Below are 20,344 nucleotides of genomic sequence, written 5' to 3'. Positions count from 1 at the left end.
CATCTGGTTAAGAGGGCCGGGCAGGAGCAGCTAGTACAGGAGATGAATGAAGGGAGCAGTTGTAGAGAGCTACGCCATCAGCCAAAAGAACCAAGGGGGCCTGCCGTTTAAAGGAGGAGGGAGACTTTGTGGTGCTGCAAGAGCAGGGGCAACCTGAGTTTGAAGTTAAGGGCGGAGAGGCTGCCACTAAATTAAGAGGGAGGTGTCCGTGTTCTGTACTGGGCAATAGTTGAAGACTTACCTTGGAAGCAAAGGGGTCAAGAGGGAGCACTCCAAAGGCAATTCAATCTCTCCAGTCGGATAAGGTTTTCCGCTATGAATCAGCATCCGTCCATATTCTCATGCACTAAAAAATTATATTGGGAGTCCCTTGTACTCCTAATTGTCTTCTGGTATGCTCCTATTATTAAGTATGGAATTCAATGCTTCAGTGTTCTCTCGAGAGCCTTCATGTAGTAAATCTATACAAAAAACTTAAGAGAGAGGGATTCATTATCTGTTTTGGGAGTCAACCACAAGTAAGTGAATTATTCTTTGGTGGTTTAGTGGAGCACCTAGTCTTAGGTTGCCAGCAAGATATGGTCTTCAAAGTGGTAAGTGCAAGTGTTTGAGTGGATAAGTTTGGAATCCCGAGCTAACAGAGAGGCCAAGCTATAGAGGTGTTCTTCTCCGGCTTTCTCCTGTCAACGGCTAGCAAGGCGGTTGTTGAGTGCTCGAAGCACTTTTTGATACCGGATGCACCGTTCTTTCTCAGAGACTTGCAAAAATTGAATAGTAACTTTATTCTTTAGTTCTATAGCTGAATATCTAATGAACCTTACACTCAAAATGTTGATCACTGGTCCAAAGATCTTTGTACGCTATGTGAAGAACCTGATGTAAAAAGCTACAATAAATCTTCATCGTGTGAGAGACATGGAGTGGTCACAGTATTCTGGAAAAATGTGTCTTAGCTAGCAATCTTCCACTTTGAAGTTAAAGAGTTCATGTTGAGAGGAAGATGAAAATGAAAAATCTCACCTAGATTTTGAAGGAAATGGTGCTAAATTGGTTAAAATTAGCTCTAATTTTCTAGTTACCTCTTGGAAAATTGTTAAAATGAAATTGTATATGGTTGCCAAAATTATTTTTTGTGAACACTTAGTGTTGGAGTCCCTCTTCAACAAGGTACAAGATCTGAGACTCTTATCGACTTCTTCACAAGGCCAAGTGCTACTAGAGAGACCCCTATGCACATATTTTAAGGCCCTTGGTCTCCCCAAAAGTATGTACACAAAAACCAAGACATCTAAAAGCTAAAAGGCTAAAAATTGGGCCCCAAAAGCAATCAACACACATCGGGGAATTTCTTGTACTAGTCAACAAAAAATCTGGGCATACACGTGTACTCCACCACAATAGCATATATATACATACATCTAGGTTTCTTTTTATCTTTTGGGGTTTTAGCCCCCTCAATAGCTATGTAAGTTAGTTTAGGTTAGGATTTTAATAGTAACCCCCTTCTACAAGCTCTTCTTATCTTTTGGGGGTTTACGCCCCCTCAGCTAGCTCAATAAATTAGTTACACTTAGGATTTTAATACTAATTCTCTTTATCTTCAGCTCCTAGCTATAATATGGTCAAGGTTAGGATATTATTCAAACCTATCTCAGTGGTTTCCACATCAACAATTTTTTACATAACCCCTTAAAAGAAGAGTAATTGCCACGTTTGGATTTGCAAAACTCGATCAAGTTAGCTCAAAAATTTGAGATTCACTTAGTATTCCCATTCCGCATCGAAGCTCTTGACATTTTGATATAACAAAGGTAGACATCACACCTAGATTATGTTGATCTTTATAAGAGTGTCTCAATGCACTAAGATCACATAACCAAGTAATCTCACCCAAGTTGGAACATTTATGATTGACACGTCACAATGCAACACATATGATTATAGATGTGATCACAAGACATAAAATCCCCCATGAATACTCATACTTAATTGTTTTGTGACGCTTAGAGTACGATTGTTGGTTTAGCAAGTGCATGGTTGTGGTTGCTATATTCTCATTTCTATGCAATATGGATGGCTAAGGGTATGGTTTTTTGGAAGTTATTTTTAGTAGGTGCATGGTCTTGGTTGCTATATTCTCATTTTTATGCAATATGGGTGGCTAAGAGTGGCCATATACTACTCCCACTTAGACCTTGATGTGAAGCGATTCCATAGAGAGGGGGTGTAGGTTGGTTATTATTACATATAGATGATCTTGGGAACATCATGGAGGCTATGCATATGAGAGTAGGAGCTATAGTTGTAGTTGATGGCAATAGTGTTAGTTCTGGCATTGGCAATTGTGATGATGTGACCCGGTGGATACCATGTATATTTTCATGCTTCCATTCCACATGAACGAACCCCCTTGTCTCTTCTTGTGGACTTGATCAAGAAATAATCTAATATGCACCTCTTTCAAATTTATACATTGTGTCTTAAACTAGTAGTTTCTTTTTGCGTTTATATTGTAGTGCATATATGTTTTGTAATTCTAACATCACTCATTGTGACACAACAGTCTTGTTTGTGCCATAGCCATATTTCTTTCATAGGACTAGATGAAAGGTCTATAACCAAAGGTTGTAGTAAGAGACCAACATATTGGACTCCAATCACCATCAATGCCACCTTGCGTTGGTGGGTTGGGTGGGCTAAGAACTTGGTCAACCTTGAGAAGTCTACCTAAGCAACAACCACCTCTAGGTCTATTGTGGTAGCTCACATCCAACCCTATGATGCTAAAGTGGAGATTTTTTAAATATATGCAATGGTGAGGTAACAAAAATGGTTGCCTGGGATTCATAGAGAAACACAAAAATATTAGAGGCAGCTAGTAGTATGTTTATGACCTTATGGAGGAGTTTACATTAACCCAATGGTTGCATGTCACAAGGTCATGAAAATTTTGTTTTAAGGTTGGCTCTTGTGTCTGTGGCCTCTATGATGTAATGTTTTTGGATAATGTATTGGTTGTTGGTAAATTTTTCTATACTATGGTATTATGCAGTTTTTCCCACTATCCACTTTATTTTCTTCACATGTATGTGACCCACATGATTTATCATCCATTTTTTTGTAAGTATTAGTTGTTGTGATGCCATACATATATCAATGTGTAGCTTTGATGAAAAGACAATAGTGGAAAAAAGATAGAAAAAATAGTTTCCATTGTAAAAGCATAAAAACAAAAGCTCACAAACGAAATACACTCTAGACAAATGTTGACTAAATGAGTCTTCCACATGAGATTTCAGAGGATTCACACTTATAGGTTGCAGTCTTGTTGTTTCTGAGACTGCACGTCTGTGCACACTAGGGGTGACATAGTACTGATGGAGTGGGACCCCAAAGAGGGTTATGTCTTTGATCTAGGTGGAGGCTTTGCTATGATGCAGGGGGTTGGGCAACCCACTTGAGGGTTTACGACAATAAGCAGGAATAAGACTATAGATATGGTTTTCTATGTGTTCTCATAGTGTTTTTGAGTGCTTACAGTTTGTAGATGAATACATAATTCCTTTGGTTGAACATAAATGTTCAACGAGGGTTTGGGCAATAATGGTGCATCCAAATTTCGTGGACCCTAACAGAGGGTGCAGGCAGTGATGTGCATGCTTATAGATGTAAGCATGTGGGATAAAGCAAATACAAAGGCCCATAATAAGCAAGGAGATCTAGGAAGTGTATTTTCTATGTGGTTATGAAGGCTTGAGCGTAGAGATTCCATGCTCGAAGAAAATTCTTTTACATGTAAAAAGGCTCTTAGAACATGCAAGGCAACTTGGGTAGAGGAAGACATATGGTTAGTGGTAAAAAGGAAAGTGTGTGAGAGACTGCACACCTCTGCATGAGGGTGGACAAAAAGTCTTAGTCTATAATTTTTTTGTAAAACTGGTTTTTTTGTAAAAACAAGAATTGTTGTACATGTAAAAGGCCATTTTGAGCATTTTTGCATCTCACGCATAGAGGCTAATTCTGCACCGATTAGGAGATATTTAAGTTTTTATACTATGTTGTATTAGGAATGGATGCGACAGTGGGCTACAGACAAACAGAGAAGGAGAGAGCTTTGGTTATTGTATACTCCACCATAGCCCATCAAGTGAAGAAGAAGAAAACTCTGATTGCATTGCTTTCGATGTCGTCCCCCCTCCCCTTTCTTCTCTTATAGTTTGTTGCGCGGTGTTTTCAAGTGTGTGTAGGCAACTGTGCCCCCCCGAGGGTGTGATGTGCAAAGAGAGAGAGAGAGAGAGAGAGAGAGAGAGAGAGAGAGAGATGATTGTGTGCAAGGAAAACAAGGAATTGATGTGTTTATGGATGTGAGGTAGATTTGACCCGCACGAGTGTGTGCGCATTGATTTGGGTGTAGTTACGAGTTCGTTTGAGAAAAGTATGTGTGTGTGATTCTGTGTGGATAGGGGTGCAGTGGAATACCTGGAATATAGAGAGGCAAACATTGTGTGTGCTGGGTGTGTTCCCCCTTTCCATCATCCTTAGAGCTCTCGGTATCCTACTTATGAAATGGTGTTAATAGGGTCATACTCGTAACTATTGGAGACATGACCACAAAGAGGAGTTTGATAGGGTATATCATTTAAATCCTCATCTGCAACTTCTACACCATGAACGGGGAGTACATAAACATGATTATTTAGGGTTTGAGTCCCATAATTTTTCTCTTTGCTATTGATCAGCATATCATCACCATCATCAGCTTTATCTTGGCTTTGTTAAAATTTTCTTAAAAAATTGGTCTAATTAGTAAATTGTAACAAATACTTCATGCCAATTCAATCTAGCTATCATTAAAATCTGTTTTTGGATATGTGAATAACTTGGAATATCCAAAATTTTGGAAAAAAAGGTGGGTAGGAGCTCCCTGATCACCCGTGTGCACGCGAATGATCGGGAAGCTCTTAGCCGTCTTTTATCCCAAGAGTTTTAGATTTAACCTTCTTATTGTAATTCAATGGAGCTTGTGCATTCTTTTAATTTTTCAAAATTGAGTCTCGATGGACATTTTGCATTCAGGAAAAAGGGAGGGCACCAGATCCTTCCCATGGTCCACGCGTGCTCGGACAACTAGAAGGCTCTGGCTCGCTGCTCTTTTATTTTTATGCAAATCTGTAAAGCCATGCCGGCTATGAAGGATGCATTTTTGCCTTTTTTGTATAAAATATTTACTTGGTGAGCCCAAGGTCCCTTTTTCAAATAAGGCCACCATATTGAGCCACTTGGACTAATCTTGAGCACACACTACGGATCTTAATCCAATGGAAGTTGATCTTCTGAGGAAGTCTGGATGTGGAACACGCAGCTTGCGACGTAAAGGTGTGTATTTTATCTCCCGATGATGAGCAAGGAAAGGCCGGTCCTGCTCATCCAACAACTCCTTTTCTCGTGCATGTGTGTGCCCTCTGCCCTCGTCTCCTCTATCCCCTACTTCTAGGATCTTCTGATCAGCGAGCCATGGCAAAGGATAGCCCACGCTCACCATCACCGCCACCTCGATGCGAGATCTCCTTGCCCTGCTCGGATTCCACTCTTCCCTCCAATTATGTTCAGTCCTGCTCTTCCTCATTCATCAAAAGAAAAATTCAATGTTATCCTTCGGTTGCTACGAGCCGCTAACCACCTCCTATTTCACGATTTCACAGACTACTGTATGACTTTTCTTGCATGTGCAAATTTTGATAGCAAAGAGGAATCACGGACGCTGTATTCGGTTGCTCTTCAAGGTCTTTACCATCATGGATTGCCTTGACAAAGCTGCTCATAGAACATAGAGATGTTGAGAAGCTTTTGCAAGAATTTGTTGCAGTTAGCAAGGAGCTCTTCACTGCAATAACATTAATTCTGAATGGACAAGGTATAATTAAAACTGGTGATCTTTCAGAGGTTTTGAGTCAGATGTTATTGTGTGCAATCTACAGAGCACATCCAAGCAACAATTATCTGGCGCTCTTGTCCAATTTCAATTGAGCCAAACTTGTAGCTCCATGGGTGCCAATGCTTTTCTAAGCCCTTTGAATCTGCATGCATGCAGCTATTCGGAGCCTTACCATGTGGCCATTGTCAAAGAGGAGGCCGGTGGTGCTGAGTTTGACTCTTGCTACGGGAAGTGGTGCTCAAAGATCCTCGAACATTTGAAGCATTGTGACCTTGACGTCCATCAGGATACTACTCCAAAGGCTTTAGAATATGCAAAGAGGATGAAGCCTACAAGCACCAATTAAAGTAAGTATATATATATATATATAGAGAGAGAGAGAGAGAGAGAGTGAAGGGAGGCTACGTGGAAGAGTTGCGAGGGAGACACCTGTTCTCAACGACCGCTAGATCGATCCTTCCGTCCCTTGCAAAGATTGTGCATAGACGCCAGTGTGTACGCAGACACGACGTATGAGAGGAGAGCAATTAAAGGGAGAAGAATGATATTAACGCAATAAATAAAGGTAGTGGAAATATATATATCACCTTCCTATATGTTGTTGATGGCCTGCCAAGAAGGACTTAGGGCGTGGGAACGGCTTGCGATGGAGGCCCGGAAGGTCCATGATGGATGTCCAAAGGTTGCAGCCGGTAGCGGGTCATTTACGAGCTCTGGCACATGAGATGCATAGTGAAAGTGTTGTATGAGCGGTACATAATACATTGTCTAGCTTGGCGGGACGACTGCCATTTTGAAATTTGGAGAGTGCTAACTGCTAGATAGATCGTACATTTTAGAACACTAGTTTACAAATTACAATAGAACTTTGAGAAGTCTCTCCTTATATTATGAAAGAGCAGGGACTCCCGTGAGAGCTTGAAAGTGGTTATTGGAGACCCAAAAATGATGGATCTTTAGAGATTCTTATTGCTTATTATCGCTCAAAGCACGGGACTTTTGGGAGTTCAAAAACATAGTTCAATGCAGAAAACAAATCTAATGCTATTGAAAGCGAGATCGTCACAAATGCCTTGAAGGTAAAGGGCATCAATAGATCTTTTACACTTGTTTTCGTGACAAGCTTGAGTATGCGGTCTCTATGGCCACGAACACACACTCATTACATCTTCACCTTTGGGAAGTGCTGAAGAGAGTTGTTACTTGATTGAGACCTTGATTACCTTGGAAATAACATACGGTAAATGGATTGATAAATTTGGTGTTGTATTGCCTTGAAACATGGGTTGACTTGGTGAAAATTATAACGTGGGGCATTTACAAGTTCTAGTTTGTGGCAATGCCCATTAGGCAACTGAATGCAAGTTAGTATGGGCTTTATAATAATCGTTAAATATGACACCATCTTCACCAGTTTTTGACTTTGTTTCAAAGATGAATGACATCGAGCGAAATTCCATCCTTACTAATCACCATGAGCGTCACATAGTAGTAGTTCGTCTGATCTGTGTTTGGGTAATTGAGGAGCAGAGAGAGTATGGTGCCTTCTGCTATGGGGACACCGAACTCAAAACGTGCGTTAGTCAGTAAGGAGGCAAGAAAAAAATATTGTTGACCGAAGTAGCTTACAAAACACACACGCACACACATACACTATGCACGCACACACACACATAGAGAGAGACAGAGAGAGAGAGAGAGAGAGAGAGAGAGAGGCTAATACTGATCAGAGGATATAGAACATAAAGTTAGATCTGCTTCTCTTTAGGCTTAATCAATATCCTACATCTTTTGTATTTTCCTTAATGCGTGTTTTGTGTATGGCATAGAGGACATATAATCACAACACTGAACGTTTTGATTGGACAAGTTCGATTCCAGCTCAACAATACTGCAAGGTCCATTATCAACATCCAATTTTCCATGCCTATGTGTTTGCTTGGCGCAACACATAAACGCTACGGGGCAGGGCACGGCTTCCGTTTCTTATAATTTTTGGAGAGACCACAGTGCCAGCTCTCCACCATACTTTTGTATGGCACCTATGCATGACGTGCACAATATACTTTTCAGTTTCGATATGTGACGTTTCATTGCAAGATGATATGTTTAACTATTCACATTTCTTTTTTCTAGCTTGACTCAAATATCGGCTTATGAATTGGACAATCGAAAAGCACCAGTACAACATTGTAGGTCAGTAAAGCACTTCATTTCTTATTCCAGTTCGTTGATCCTTTATCCATTTGCTTGTTGTAGAATTTCGGACATTACTTCCTTTGGTTCGGTTTATTTGAATGCTGTTTCGAGAACTATACACTCATGTCGATTAACATCTGCACCTTTTAATTACACACACAACTCTTTGCATACGGGTGCAAGCCAATGCATGTGGTGTATTACAATAGTGAATGCACAAGTAGTGAATTACAATAGTGAATGCAGCTTGTGCATCTTTATTTTAGCTCTAACCATTTTCTTGTTTCTTTGGAGCCACGCTCAAGGTAAAAATAGCGCTTGAGCTAATTTGTCGATAGTGCCAACACAAATAGACTCAAGGATAGACAAGAGCAAGGACTACAAGGTATGCTGTTACACGTCTCTCTCTCTTTGTCTCTCAATCGAATCAATGCAAAAAAATGACTCTCTCTCTCTCTCTCTCTTTTCCTCTGAGCATTGTGTGTAAGCAATTCTCTCTCTCTCTCTCTCTCTCTCTCTCTCTCTCTCTCTCTCTCTCTCTCTCTCTCTCTCTCTCTCTCTCTCTCTCTCTGGGCACGCACATGCAGTGCCGTCGACGTCGAAAAAGGTATAAAATCACCCTTGGCCCACTGCCAACAGTGCACGCACTTGTCCAGTTCAATCGCAAAGCCATCGGCAGCTGATCGTTGCCATCGGGACTGATTACCCTTGGTCCTAACGGTCACTGGCGGTGAAGCACCGTTTGCTTGGAGGGAGGGTCCTTTATTGGTGAGCCCTTTCCTGCACTGTGTCAGAGCACGCTCTCTCTCTTCCTTTGTCTCACTAGAACGTCTGCATGTGCTCATAAGCAACCATGGCCACCGGCAGAAAGCAGTGACCACTTCTTCACCGGATTGAGCGCATGTGCGCTCTCTATCTCTCTCTCAGGCAGTGCCGTCATTGGCAAGTTAGTGACGGCCTTCTTTACTTTGCTGCTTAATTTTTGTATGTCCTGCTATGTTCTATAGATGTTCTGTAGCTATGCCCACCAAGCAAGACTAGCTCCTCTATTTTATGAAAAAAGGGGAGGGTGAACAGCTCTCTCATCGTCCACGTGCGCGCGGATGATGGGGGGGCTCTTGGCCCTCCCTTCTTTTGGAGAGAGAGAGAGAGAGATAGAGAGAGAGAGAGAGAGAGAGAGAGAGAGAGATTTTTGTGCATTGTTGGCATTGGGGGTGATTATCTCTTCGCTATTATTATGGGGCGATAAGCGACTGCCCCTAGTCGATCGCGTTCTTCTTTGTGTCACTTGTTTCATTTAAAAAGTTTTTTTGAGATTGTCAGCGATTGTTCCCTCAAAATATGCGGGGGCTTGTAGTTAGGAACGACAAATCACAAGGCCTGCCAATAGATGAAATGAATTAAGAACATAAAAGGGAAACACAATACCCACAAGGACTGAGTCAGATTGATCAACTCTCCATCGGCTAAATTTTTGCTATGCGGGGGAGAATAAGAGGACCGATTGAGGTTTCGAATCGAAGGTGAAAAATCAACATAATATTGCACTTCGTACTCACGCTCTCTATGCAACAAAGATGCTTCGACACACTCGGGCTCAGACTGTGCATCATCTAAACTAGCATCTACAAACATATGCTCATGTCAAAGCTCGAGATCACATGCTCAAGGTAATCACAACTCAAGCTACTTGTTAACAATGTACTCACCATTCATGAGTGTATCCATTGTATTAAGTATATAAAGCTATAATAGTAAGCAACTAGAGCATATGTATTTGGTGCTAGAGATAGTTGTTTATATAGGAGCTATGAGAGAAGTAGTGGAAAGCAAATGTAGAGTTGTATGTTTGTATGATGAGAGCCAATGCCTCACGTTCAACATAATAACCAAGGCAGAGAGATTGCAATAAGAAGATGATGAAATATCTTCTCATAAGTGAGAAAATATCATTTCATGTTGCTAAACTAAAATACACGTTTTTGGAGGGTGTCTTTACAACCTGAGTTGGCAACAATGCGGGTTTTATTTATCTTTTATTAAAGAGTGAGATGAACATCTCACAATAAATTGGATTAAAATGGCATAATATATTGTTAAAAAATATTTACTAGGATGGTACATTTATCATGAGCAACATGTTTTTTTCAAAAGATTTTAATATTATCAAAAGTTTCAAAAAATCTAAAATCAAATTTATCATTTCAAATATTGAAACGTCTTCACTTCATAGAAACAACCTAGTGCAAATAAAAATCCTAATCTTTTTTATAAGAATAGTGCACATTTCTCAAACATTATATAAATCTTCTTACTTTATTTATATTATTCAAGTTAAGCTTGTGTACAATAATATTTTCTTAATTTTAATATGTATTTAATAGAAAATGATGACATCTAAAGGACTATTTTGCACAAGGATTTTACGCTAAGACGGAACATACTAGCAACAAAACAGAATTTAAAGAAATTATTAAATGGAATTATCCATAAGTGCAACTAAATTCCGCCTTGACATTTGTCTTTCCTCTCCTATAAGCTCAGAACAAACACCCAACAACATAACGGACGTGAATCCATAGTTGGGTATATGATCATCATCACAGCTTAAATGTAGAAGAGTATACCATTCATTTTAATGCTCAGTCAGTTTTTATTTTATCTCTGTCCATCTAGAGATGAATAGCAAGTGAGTACATCACAACAAATCCCCGAAATCCCTGATAAACTAAGAGCAAGTCATAAATAAAAGACTCTATTGCTTTGCTTGTCGAGACATAACAGAATACTCAAGGACAACAAGAACTTGACACATACTATATACAAAACACTAACCATAAACACAAGACAGCAGGAGATGGAAACAAGGGTGCTACTTCTCACATTTCCAAGGAAAGAGTGAATAATATAAAAAACATAACCAATCTTAAGCATCAAGGATGCTATCACGGGAGTCTAAAAAGAAAAGTATTCTGCTCCAAGATTTCATCGAACCTGAGCAGGTGAGTAGCAAAACATTCTAAAAATACTCAAAAGTCTTTCGCTCACTCCACTTAAAGAGAAAACAATCCTAGATACTAGCTCCATCAGTGAATGTCAACTGGTGAATACAAAGAGAATTCTTCAGCTTCTTCAACAGCCACAAACCAGAATTAAACAAGGTAAGATCTGCAGAAATAGCCAAGATGAGGGCCTAAGATGGAGATATGTGTGTAGGTACTCAGAAGGTTTCATCAGTGGATCTGCAAAGTCAAAATAGACAATTATTATCATAGATAACATGAAAAAACACCAAACCGAAAGTCCTCTAAACAATTTCAACACTAAAAAACAGACAAACTTCTCCTTGTGTCACAATCAGACTATTGGACCCCTTATCAATTCCAATCCACACAAACAAATAAACATAGAAAACGACATGAAGCATAGCCAAAGCTATACAGCCCCAGTCATACCCGAAACCTCGACATTATCTAAACCTCGAAGTTATCTGATGCCAATGATTAGTTTAACTAATCTCCAAGTGCTAATGCTTACATTGAGTCCCACCTCCTCTTAGCCAACTGCTTACGGCTGCATCCCAACAAACCCACCTCGATGGCTTCAACTGCCCTGCAATCCGAAGCAAAACTAGATACAGAAAATACAAGTGATAAAGGCAAGGCAAGCTAAAAATATAGCACCTCTAAGAAAAAATAAATGTAGCTACCTCTGCAATATATCTGCGCATTAACCATGCCAACTTTTGCTCTTGCATTGTATTCGGTCCACATGCAGCTGCTGCACCGCATTCGGGGTCACGCTCAAACAGTCAAACTCGCGAGCAGTATCAACTCACGACAGTTGAGTGTTTGCAAACGACTTTCCTCATGGGCTAGCATAAGAACTCGGAGAGCTGAGGTTCCATGGAGACTGCAGATGGGCAGCCCATGAGATATGGAAAGATCCGTGTCAAAGCGCACAAAGAGAGAGAGAGGGGGGGGGGGGGGGGGGGGGGGGGGGTTATTGCGCTGCACCCTGTGGAGCAAAGGCTCAGCCTTGAACGCGTCACACGCTGATCTTCACCGCCCTGAAGGGGTCTGCACAAGGATCTGCGCCGAAGCAACCTTGCAAGCTCTCGCCATCACTCTGCCGTTGTGGCTGCAGACGAGAAAGAAATGCCACTTGAGCTCAGCTCTTCGAAAACCTAGACCCATCCCTCCAAAAATCATCACAAACCAATAAAACTGCTACACGTGGGCAATCCAATCTCTACTTACCAACCACCTAGATACCCGCATAGTGGCCACATTCCCAGGCACTTTAATCATGCAACAAAGTGGTGCTTGATAAAAAATCACAAAATGAACATAAAATAAATAAAAAATATTTTAGTAAGGAAAAAGAGAAGTGATCTCTATAGCCTTTGCCCTTTGGGCAGGCCAAAAAAGGGAGGCCCTTCCATCGTCCGCACGCGCAGACGATGGGGGCGGCGCTCTTGGCCCTCCCCATTTTTTGTGTAGAGACATCTGAATCGTCTCAGCTAATTTCATATTCTTCAGCGCCCTTATTATGGGCTGTAGTAGAAGACGTTACTTCTGCATCATCGTCTGCAACTTCTGCCTAGTTGCCACTGGAGGAAGAGCAGAGCAGGCTTTTACACATGGAAATTTTGAGGGCTGCAGGAGCATCGAGTGCTTGAGAACCTGTGTGAAGATGATCTTGATTTGCAGCAATTGCAACCTCATGACTGCAGGAGGCCGGCATGGTGGCATCTATAACTAGATTATGGTAAAAGGGCTTGCATGGCAAGCCAGGTTTTGATCGGCTGCATTGAGGCCGTTGAGTTGTTGCAAGAGCTATCGCAGGTGGGGGGTAATGCTTATTTGCGCTTTAAAGAAGGTCTCTAGAGGGAGAGCGAAGTGGTGGTTGGGATCGAGGCCCTCAATGGGCACATGGGCTTGCCATAATTCCAGCTTCATCTGGCAAGCCATAATATCGTGCTGCTGCCGTTGCTGAAGTTCTTCAATGCGGTAGTGGATAGGGTCGATATTGACAAAGATGATGGTGACACCCTCCTTGGCCAACATGTCATCTTGAGCGCATATGGGGTTGATGTGGCCATTTTAGAAGAGATGCAACTAAATTTTCTTCTAGGAGTAAGCTATTGAGTTTGTCACGTGGAAGCATTAGTAGGTCTTCCCAATTTTGGAAAAAAGGTAATGTTTCGCAAAATCAATAGAGAAAATTAAATCAACACTCATACGGTTGAGAAATTGGAAGGTGTGTAGCTCTGTAGTTTGGAAGTTAAAAAATGGAGGTGTCGATGACTATAGTATTTGTGATGGATAGCTTGTAGGGAGTATAAGAAAAAATCTTGCATGAGGTATTAGAATTCCCACTATTCTTTTGATATGTATTGTTGTTCGAACTCTAGGCGAATTATAGGAATCAAAGACAAGTGTAAGCTGCAAACACAAGACATGAAAGATATATGCTAGCCTAGAGTGAAGTTGCATATTCTCCAAGATTTCTCCTTTACAACAGGGTTATGATCGCATTGGCCCTGTGTAAATACCCAGATTTAATACCCATTTCTCCTTTACAACTGGGTTATGATCCCGTTGGCCTTGCGTAAATACCCAGATTTAATATATACCCATGTGGATTTTACAAATCTCAATTGTAAGTCTCTCTCTCTCAACCATCAAGTATAATCATGAGACTTTCCTACTAGTGGTGGTTAAAGGAAGAGTTGGGGCTACCAAAAAGACAAGGCATTGCTAGTGTACGAGTACATGGCCAATGGGATTTTGGACGAGGTCTAGACAACTATCTATTCAAGAAGAAGAGAAGGGATGGAGAGGAGCTGGATGCAGGGGGGAAGAGGATGAGGATTCTAGTCGGGGTGGCACACTCAGAGGTGGTATTATAGATCCCTCCTCCGTGCCTAACACCACATGCTACTTATGTAATGCATACTTTTGAGCTACTAGCATATTTTCTAATTGATTAGGTGTTACAATGTTGTGGGTGGACCCAATGTTAGTATGCAACACAGTGCTACTATTGGCCTACATAATACCTTCATGAGAAATTGTAGTATTTTCAAAACGGAAGAAACTTAAGAAATTCATTTTTCCTCTTAGGATTGGCTTATTCAATTTATTTATTTGCAATTTTGACGTACCAGACGGCCCACAGGGGGAGGTGCTTGTCCCTTCCAAATATTAGCCATGAAACATGGTCGGGCAAGGGCCGTGTACCATCGAGCAAGATCCACACATAGGCATCACCATGCATGGCCACCTAATTGATTCACCACATGCTAGGAACAACGGAGAGATCTCGTAGCAACTAGCTAGGAACCTCCTCCTCGGATGACCCACCCCAAGAGGAGGATGCACTTGATTGTCCAAGGGTAAGAGCCCAAGTAGTGTGAACACCAGGTGAGCACAAGGTGTCCCCTCTAGAGATAACCCAACAAAGGATTTGAATCCACAACCCGTAGATTGAGAGGACAAAGCCTTATCATTAGACCAACTCTTTGAAGACCATTATCCAATTTATTATAAGTTATTGGACCCAAATTTCCTTTTTGTGCCTTAGAACATAGGAAGCTCATGGAATATACTAATCCAAGCTCTATTACTTCACATGTCTTTATAAGAGAAAAACTAATATGTACATGACTCCTTTATAGCCATTAGCTAGTTAAATATGGAGCATAGTCAAATTTTAGGGCCTCACATAAAACATAATTACAGTTAACCACATGCACATGGTTTTTTGAGTCTTGATTGACAGGGAATTACTAAGATATACACATAAAAGAAGAACCTAGTTGCACTTACCTTGATTTTTATAAGAGAGAATCTATGCATAAAGCCTTTCTAGCATGTAAGCACATGTATTATGTATATGTATTACCAGATTGAGCACCCTCTTTTTGCATGTGGTTAACTGTAATAGGGATAGCTGTCTTAATGGTTAATATGTGTTGTCTATTTGAATTTTACTAGTGAGTGCACGATGGTTTGGAACTCTAGGAGTTGACGAGGAGGCACCGGCAAATAATAATTATCTTAGTCATTTTATCCTAGCAAAATATTTTAGAAATAAGCCATTATGGTTCCTTTGTAAATAGGACAGTGAGAACCCACTCTAAGAGGGTCATGCAATAAGTAGTGTGTACCACTCATAACTAAAGTGGAACTAAAGTGTAAAAGAGGGGCCTCCAATTTTGGCACCAATAATAAATCAAAATATCAAATACCAAACTCCACAAGAGAGGTGTCGTAGAGTTTGGGGCTAGGATTTCAGGCCTTTCTTGTGTACATGCTCCCAATTTTCCATCTCCCCTCTCTTAAGCTATTCTACGTTTGTTGTGTACTCCTTAATTAAGTCTACATCTTCTCTTCCATGTTCTTACACCCTCATAGAGCTTGTCTCTGTCAATTCTATGCTCTTATTGTGTGTGTGTGTGTGTGTGTGTGTGTGTGTGTGTGTGTGTGCGCGCGCGCACTTGGAAATTGGAGAAAGAGGTTGATAGGTTGATGGTGATGATTGTGAGCAAGTATTGAATTGTTTTAGGCAACCGGTCTCCCCCTTTCTCCCAGCAGTGGTATCAGAGCAAGATGTTCGAGAAAAAATTGCGAATCGGCAATATCAAGCCCGCAAATTGAAGCTTATCCCTTGATCAATCGACAAAATGACCAAATAATTCAATTTACCGACCATCAAAATACGGTAAGTTGAGTTTCAAGTTCCAAGTTAATGCCTAAAAATTGCAAATTATGAATGCGGTAGAGTGAGAGTCGAACGAGCAAGGAATTTTGAAGAAATTGAAGAAGTGGTGATGAAGAATTGGGCCTCAAAGTGTTTTGAGGAGTTTCTTGAAGAACTGCATTGGCAGAATTAAAAGAACGAAGACAAAAAGGAGTTCAAGAAGCATAGTGGCAAGAGGACGGCTTCAAGAACCTTATGAGAGTTTTCAAGCATTATACGAGAACTTGAAGCAGATGGAAACTAAACCATCCGTGGACCATCAGGCTTTTCAAAATTGGTGTTGAGCTCCAAGCTTACCGAACCTTGGAGCCTAACCACGACTTGTGCAGTCAAACCACTACAGCATGGATAAATTTCCATAAAGACTATTTCAAGAGGCAATTGGAGGAGACTATGCGGGAAATGCTTCTTGCATGCAAACATGTCTTCTATGGACATCCACCAAAGACTGCAGGAAATGGTATCAAAGGAAGCGCCCTGATTGTCCAACAGTTTTTCCCTTCTACCTTGCAGCCCAAGAGTGCCTACACACTAGTCGCTATCAACCCCTTTTCCTCCCACACAGATGCTATCAACCCTCTGTCGACCACCAATTTTTTGTCCACACAATTGTAATTAAAAAGTTTTGCTTACACTTGAGTTAGCTACTCAATCGGCCGCCCATTGCATGCCATTTTAACCTCATGTTTAAGGGTGCAATCATGACACATCCCTCTGTTGCCTGCTACGATCAGAGACAACTTCATAAAATGTTTTTCACACCTTCCATTTGAAGAGGTGTGGCTTAATTTATCCCTTCAAGTGGTCGGCCGCCCATTGAACCTTGAGCCTCTTATTTAAGCCACTATTCATCCATTCATCCTTTAAACCTCCTTGGTTGGCCGGTCTAGCCTCAAACATTCAGCCGCCCTTTAACATCTAAACCACTTCAAAGGCAAGCATTAAATAAAGATTACTGCGTCCATCATCAGCAACATGTCCACCAACCGCCATACCACTTCAAAACTTTCTCAAGATACATCGGTTGCAACTACCGCCATTCCTGCCAATTCAATCTTGTGGTGAATAGTAACATAAATTGCTGATTGTATTGCCCTTGTTTTTGGGATACGGGAAATTGGATGCTGCGAACTTGATCGACTCACGGACCAACCGTCTATCGCTCACTTTTTTGGCAATTTCCTTGCACATTACCATTCTGGACTGGATGCCAACGCGATCTTTAAGCTAAGTACATTTTACTTTTTCTATTTCTTTTACTCTCTCTCACTTATTTTGCATACTACATCTGTAAGGTGAGATTGTTTTCATGTTTACTTGTAGATTTAGGGTTTAGGGTTTAACTTTGTGTTTGTGTGAGTGTTTTTGCAGGTTCCAGGACTTTTACAACAACTTTCATTTCTCAAATAGGAGGAATATGAGTGCTCGAACCTTTAAATGCATATGAAATTTATTTAAATTACTTTGTATATTAATAAAAGAAAATTTCATGCTTTAAACTTTGAATGCTTTACACTTTCAATGCTTTAAAAGAAATTATGGCATGAAAAAAATTTATTTTGGTTTATGAAAAAATCTTGTTTTGAAGAAATTTTGTTTAGAATTATGTCGGTTTTGAAATTATGCAATTAATGGGGTTTATGTTTTAGGTTAAGTTTAAGTTATAAGTCAAGTTAGATTAGGTTAGGTTAGGTTATCTTATATGTTAGGTTACGTTAATTTAAGCTATGTTGTTAGGTTAGATTATATGTTAGGTTAGATTAAGTTAAGCTACATTAGGTTAAGTTATATTAGGTTAGGTTAGGTTAGGTTAAGCTACATTCGACAATATAGCAAGCCATAGCGCTTACCCACAACGCATATTAAAAACAACACAATTGCGATCCGTTCGTCAATACGACAAGCCATAAAGCTTACCCACAACGCATATGCATAGTGGGCAAGCTCTATGGCTTTTCATATTGCCAACGTCTCAACATTGTGTTGTTTATATGTTTGCGAGCAGTTTTCAAGTCCTAAAATAGCTAAGCAGCCCTGAAAATAACACCATGGCGAGCCGTTTGGCAATACGGCAAGCCATAGAGCTTGTCCACAATGTATATGCGTTGTGGGAAAGCTCTATGGCTTGACGTATTTCCGAACAGCTCTCCATTGTGTTTTCTATATGTCTGCAAGCGGTTTTCAAATCCTAAAATAACTGAGTGGTCCTAAAAACAACACAATGGCAAGCCTTTTGGAAATACGGCAAGCCATATATCTTTCTTACAATGCATATGCATTGTGGGCAAGTATTATGGCTTGCCGTATTGCCAAACGGCTCGCCATGGTGTTGTCTATATGTTTGCGAGCAATTTTCAAGTGCTAAAATTGCCTCGTGTCCCTAAAAACAACACAATGGCGATCTGTTTGGCAATACGGAAAGCCATAAAGCTTACCCACAAGGAATATGCATTTTCCATATTGCCAACAACTTCCCATTGTGTTGTTTTTATGTCCGCAAGTGGTTTTCAAGCCCTAAAATAGCTAAGCAGTCCTAAAAACAACACAATGGCAAGCTGTTTGGCAATATGAAAATCCATAGAGTTTTCCCACAATGCATATGCATTGTGTGCAAGCTCTATGGTTTTCCCTATTGCCGAAAGGCTAGCATTGTGTTGTCTATATGTCCGCGAGAAATTTTCAAGCTTTAAAATTGCCTCGCGGCCCTAAAAACAACACAATGGAGATCCGTTTGGCAAAAAGAAAAGCCATATAGCTTGTCCACAATGCATATGCATTGTGGGAAAGCTCTACAGCTTGTTGTATTGCCAACTGTTGGCCATTGTGTTGTCTATATGTTTGCGAGCAATTTTCAAGTGCTAAAAATGCCTGGTGTCCCTAAAAACAACACAATCCGTTTGGCATTACGGAAAGCCATAAATCTTGCCCACAAGTCATATGCATCATGGGAAAGCTCTATGACTTGCCATATTTCCAACGGCTCTCCATTGTGTTTATATGTCTGCGAGCTTTTTTCAGGCCATAAAATCTCTTCGCAACCCTAAAAACAACACAATGGTGCACCGTTTGCCAAATTGAGCAAATCTTGCCAGAATGGAATCACATGCCCCCTACCCGTCCAGCCACTAAAAAGCTTCTTACTAATTTGGGCTTGGATTATCAGAAAATACATGCATGTCCTAATGATTGTATACTTTTTCGCAATGAGTATGCAAACTTGGAACAGTGTCCCAATTGTGCATCAAACAGGGTACAGGGAGGACACACAAGGAAAATTTTTCTCTGCAAACGTCCTTCGACACTCATTATGTCCTTCTGACATAAAAAAAAGTTAGCCTACATTTAAGAACGAACCTAAATGTATCCTCTTTGGTCTGGAAATGGATAGAGGAAACCCATTCAGATTACGGAGTTCATCATGGAGCACGTGGCCTATTTGTATGGTTAATTATAATGTTCCATCATGGCTTGCTATCAAGAAGGGCCATTTTTTGTTGTCATTGATTGCCCCAGGAAAGTACAAAGCAAAGAACATGGACGTCAAGTGAACTCTAGGCGGGTGTGGACAGATGTGCAGGATATATTCGTACTTCCGCAACATTGTGAACAAGTTGTGTTCATACATGATCCACTATGCACAAAAAATGATGAGAATGATCTGTCTAAACCTTGTTGGCTCTATGTCGTTCAAGTTGCTCCACGTAGCAAGCAAGTGTGTGAAGGATTGGATGTTGAGGTCGAAGAGGTGATTCATGAACAAAGCACAGAACCGACCCCAACTTTAAGTTTAGATTTTGAGGTGGATGTCAGCAGTGAGTAATTGTCTGAACTTAGAGATGAGGTGTCAAACACTGAAGCTGATGCGGAGAGCGACAAAGAAGTAGAGTTTGATAACGAAGATGCATAAGTACACATTGAGATAGACATCTTTGGTGCATCAGATCTCATAGAGGATGAGAGATTAAGTAATGACTTTTGCTAGGAACTCTTTTGTAAAACTCTTTTTATTAGTCTACATTACACTTTAGATGTTGTCATTTGTGTAGCAGTTTCGTTGATTTGTTATTTGTATTGATTAAGAATTTTTTCTATAAACTAATGTATTTTGTGGGTGTTGTTTGTGTATGATTAGCCATGGCCAATGGCGATGAGCCATACTCTCCTAGTTTTAGTTTTCCTATCACTCCGGCCGGCATGTCACCCAAGCAGATGGGCTTGTTTTTGTCTCAGTTCACACTAGAGCATATTGCGATGGCACGTCACCTTTGGGCAGTAGGTCTCTCTAGACCTACTACGGCCGACCCTACGCCCGGGACTAGTGTGGTCCCTACACCGAGCAGCCCCACACCTTAGCCTAGTGTACCACCTACGCCTAGGACTCGTGTGCCCCTTACACCGATGGGTGGTTCATCCTGGAGACGAGGTAGGTGTCGTTCTCGAAGT

The 20,344-nt window shown here is 40.7% G+C and overlaps 1 protein-coding gene and 1 long non-coding RNA gene across 2 annotated transcripts; one reads left to right on the top strand and one right to left on the bottom strand.

Annotated features, from left to right (window-relative positions):
* Positions 1–5,385: 5,385 nt before the first annotated feature.
* LOC147439281 (uncharacterized) lies at positions 5,386–17,492 on the top strand. Its single transcript, XM_086485150.1, has 6 exons — positions 5,386–5,783; positions 5,875–5,914; positions 6,092–6,282; positions 7,765–8,131; positions 8,440–8,519; positions 17,273–17,492. The coding sequence occupies exons 1-3, from the start codon at positions 5,603–5,605 to the stop codon at positions 6,279–6,281; spliced, it is 411 nt and encodes a 136-aa protein (XP_086341276.1). The 5' UTR covers positions 5,386–5,602; the 3' UTR covers position 6,282; positions 7,765–8,131; positions 8,440–8,519; positions 17,273–17,492.
* Positions 8,626–12,090, bottom strand: LOC147439282 (uncharacterized). The gene is made up of 2 exons (XR_015184567.1): positions 11,672–12,090; positions 8,626–11,376 (listed from the first exon to the last, which is right to left on the bottom strand). It is a non-coding gene; the product is annotated as an uncharacterized LOC147439282 (long non-coding RNA).
* Positions 17,493–20,344: the final 2,852 nt, after the last annotated feature.

The sequence above is a fragment of the Adiantum capillus-veneris genome, chromosome 16 (assembly GCF_014529385.1).
Source record: "Adiantum capillus-veneris isolate H3 chromosome 16, ASM1452938v2, whole genome shotgun sequence".
Lineage (NCBI taxonomy): Eukaryota > Viridiplantae > Streptophyta > Polypodiopsida > Polypodiales > Pteridaceae > Adiantum > Adiantum capillus-veneris.
The sequence above is the reverse complement of the archived record's forward strand: the minus strand, read 5'-3'. Positions and strand labels throughout refer to the sequence as shown.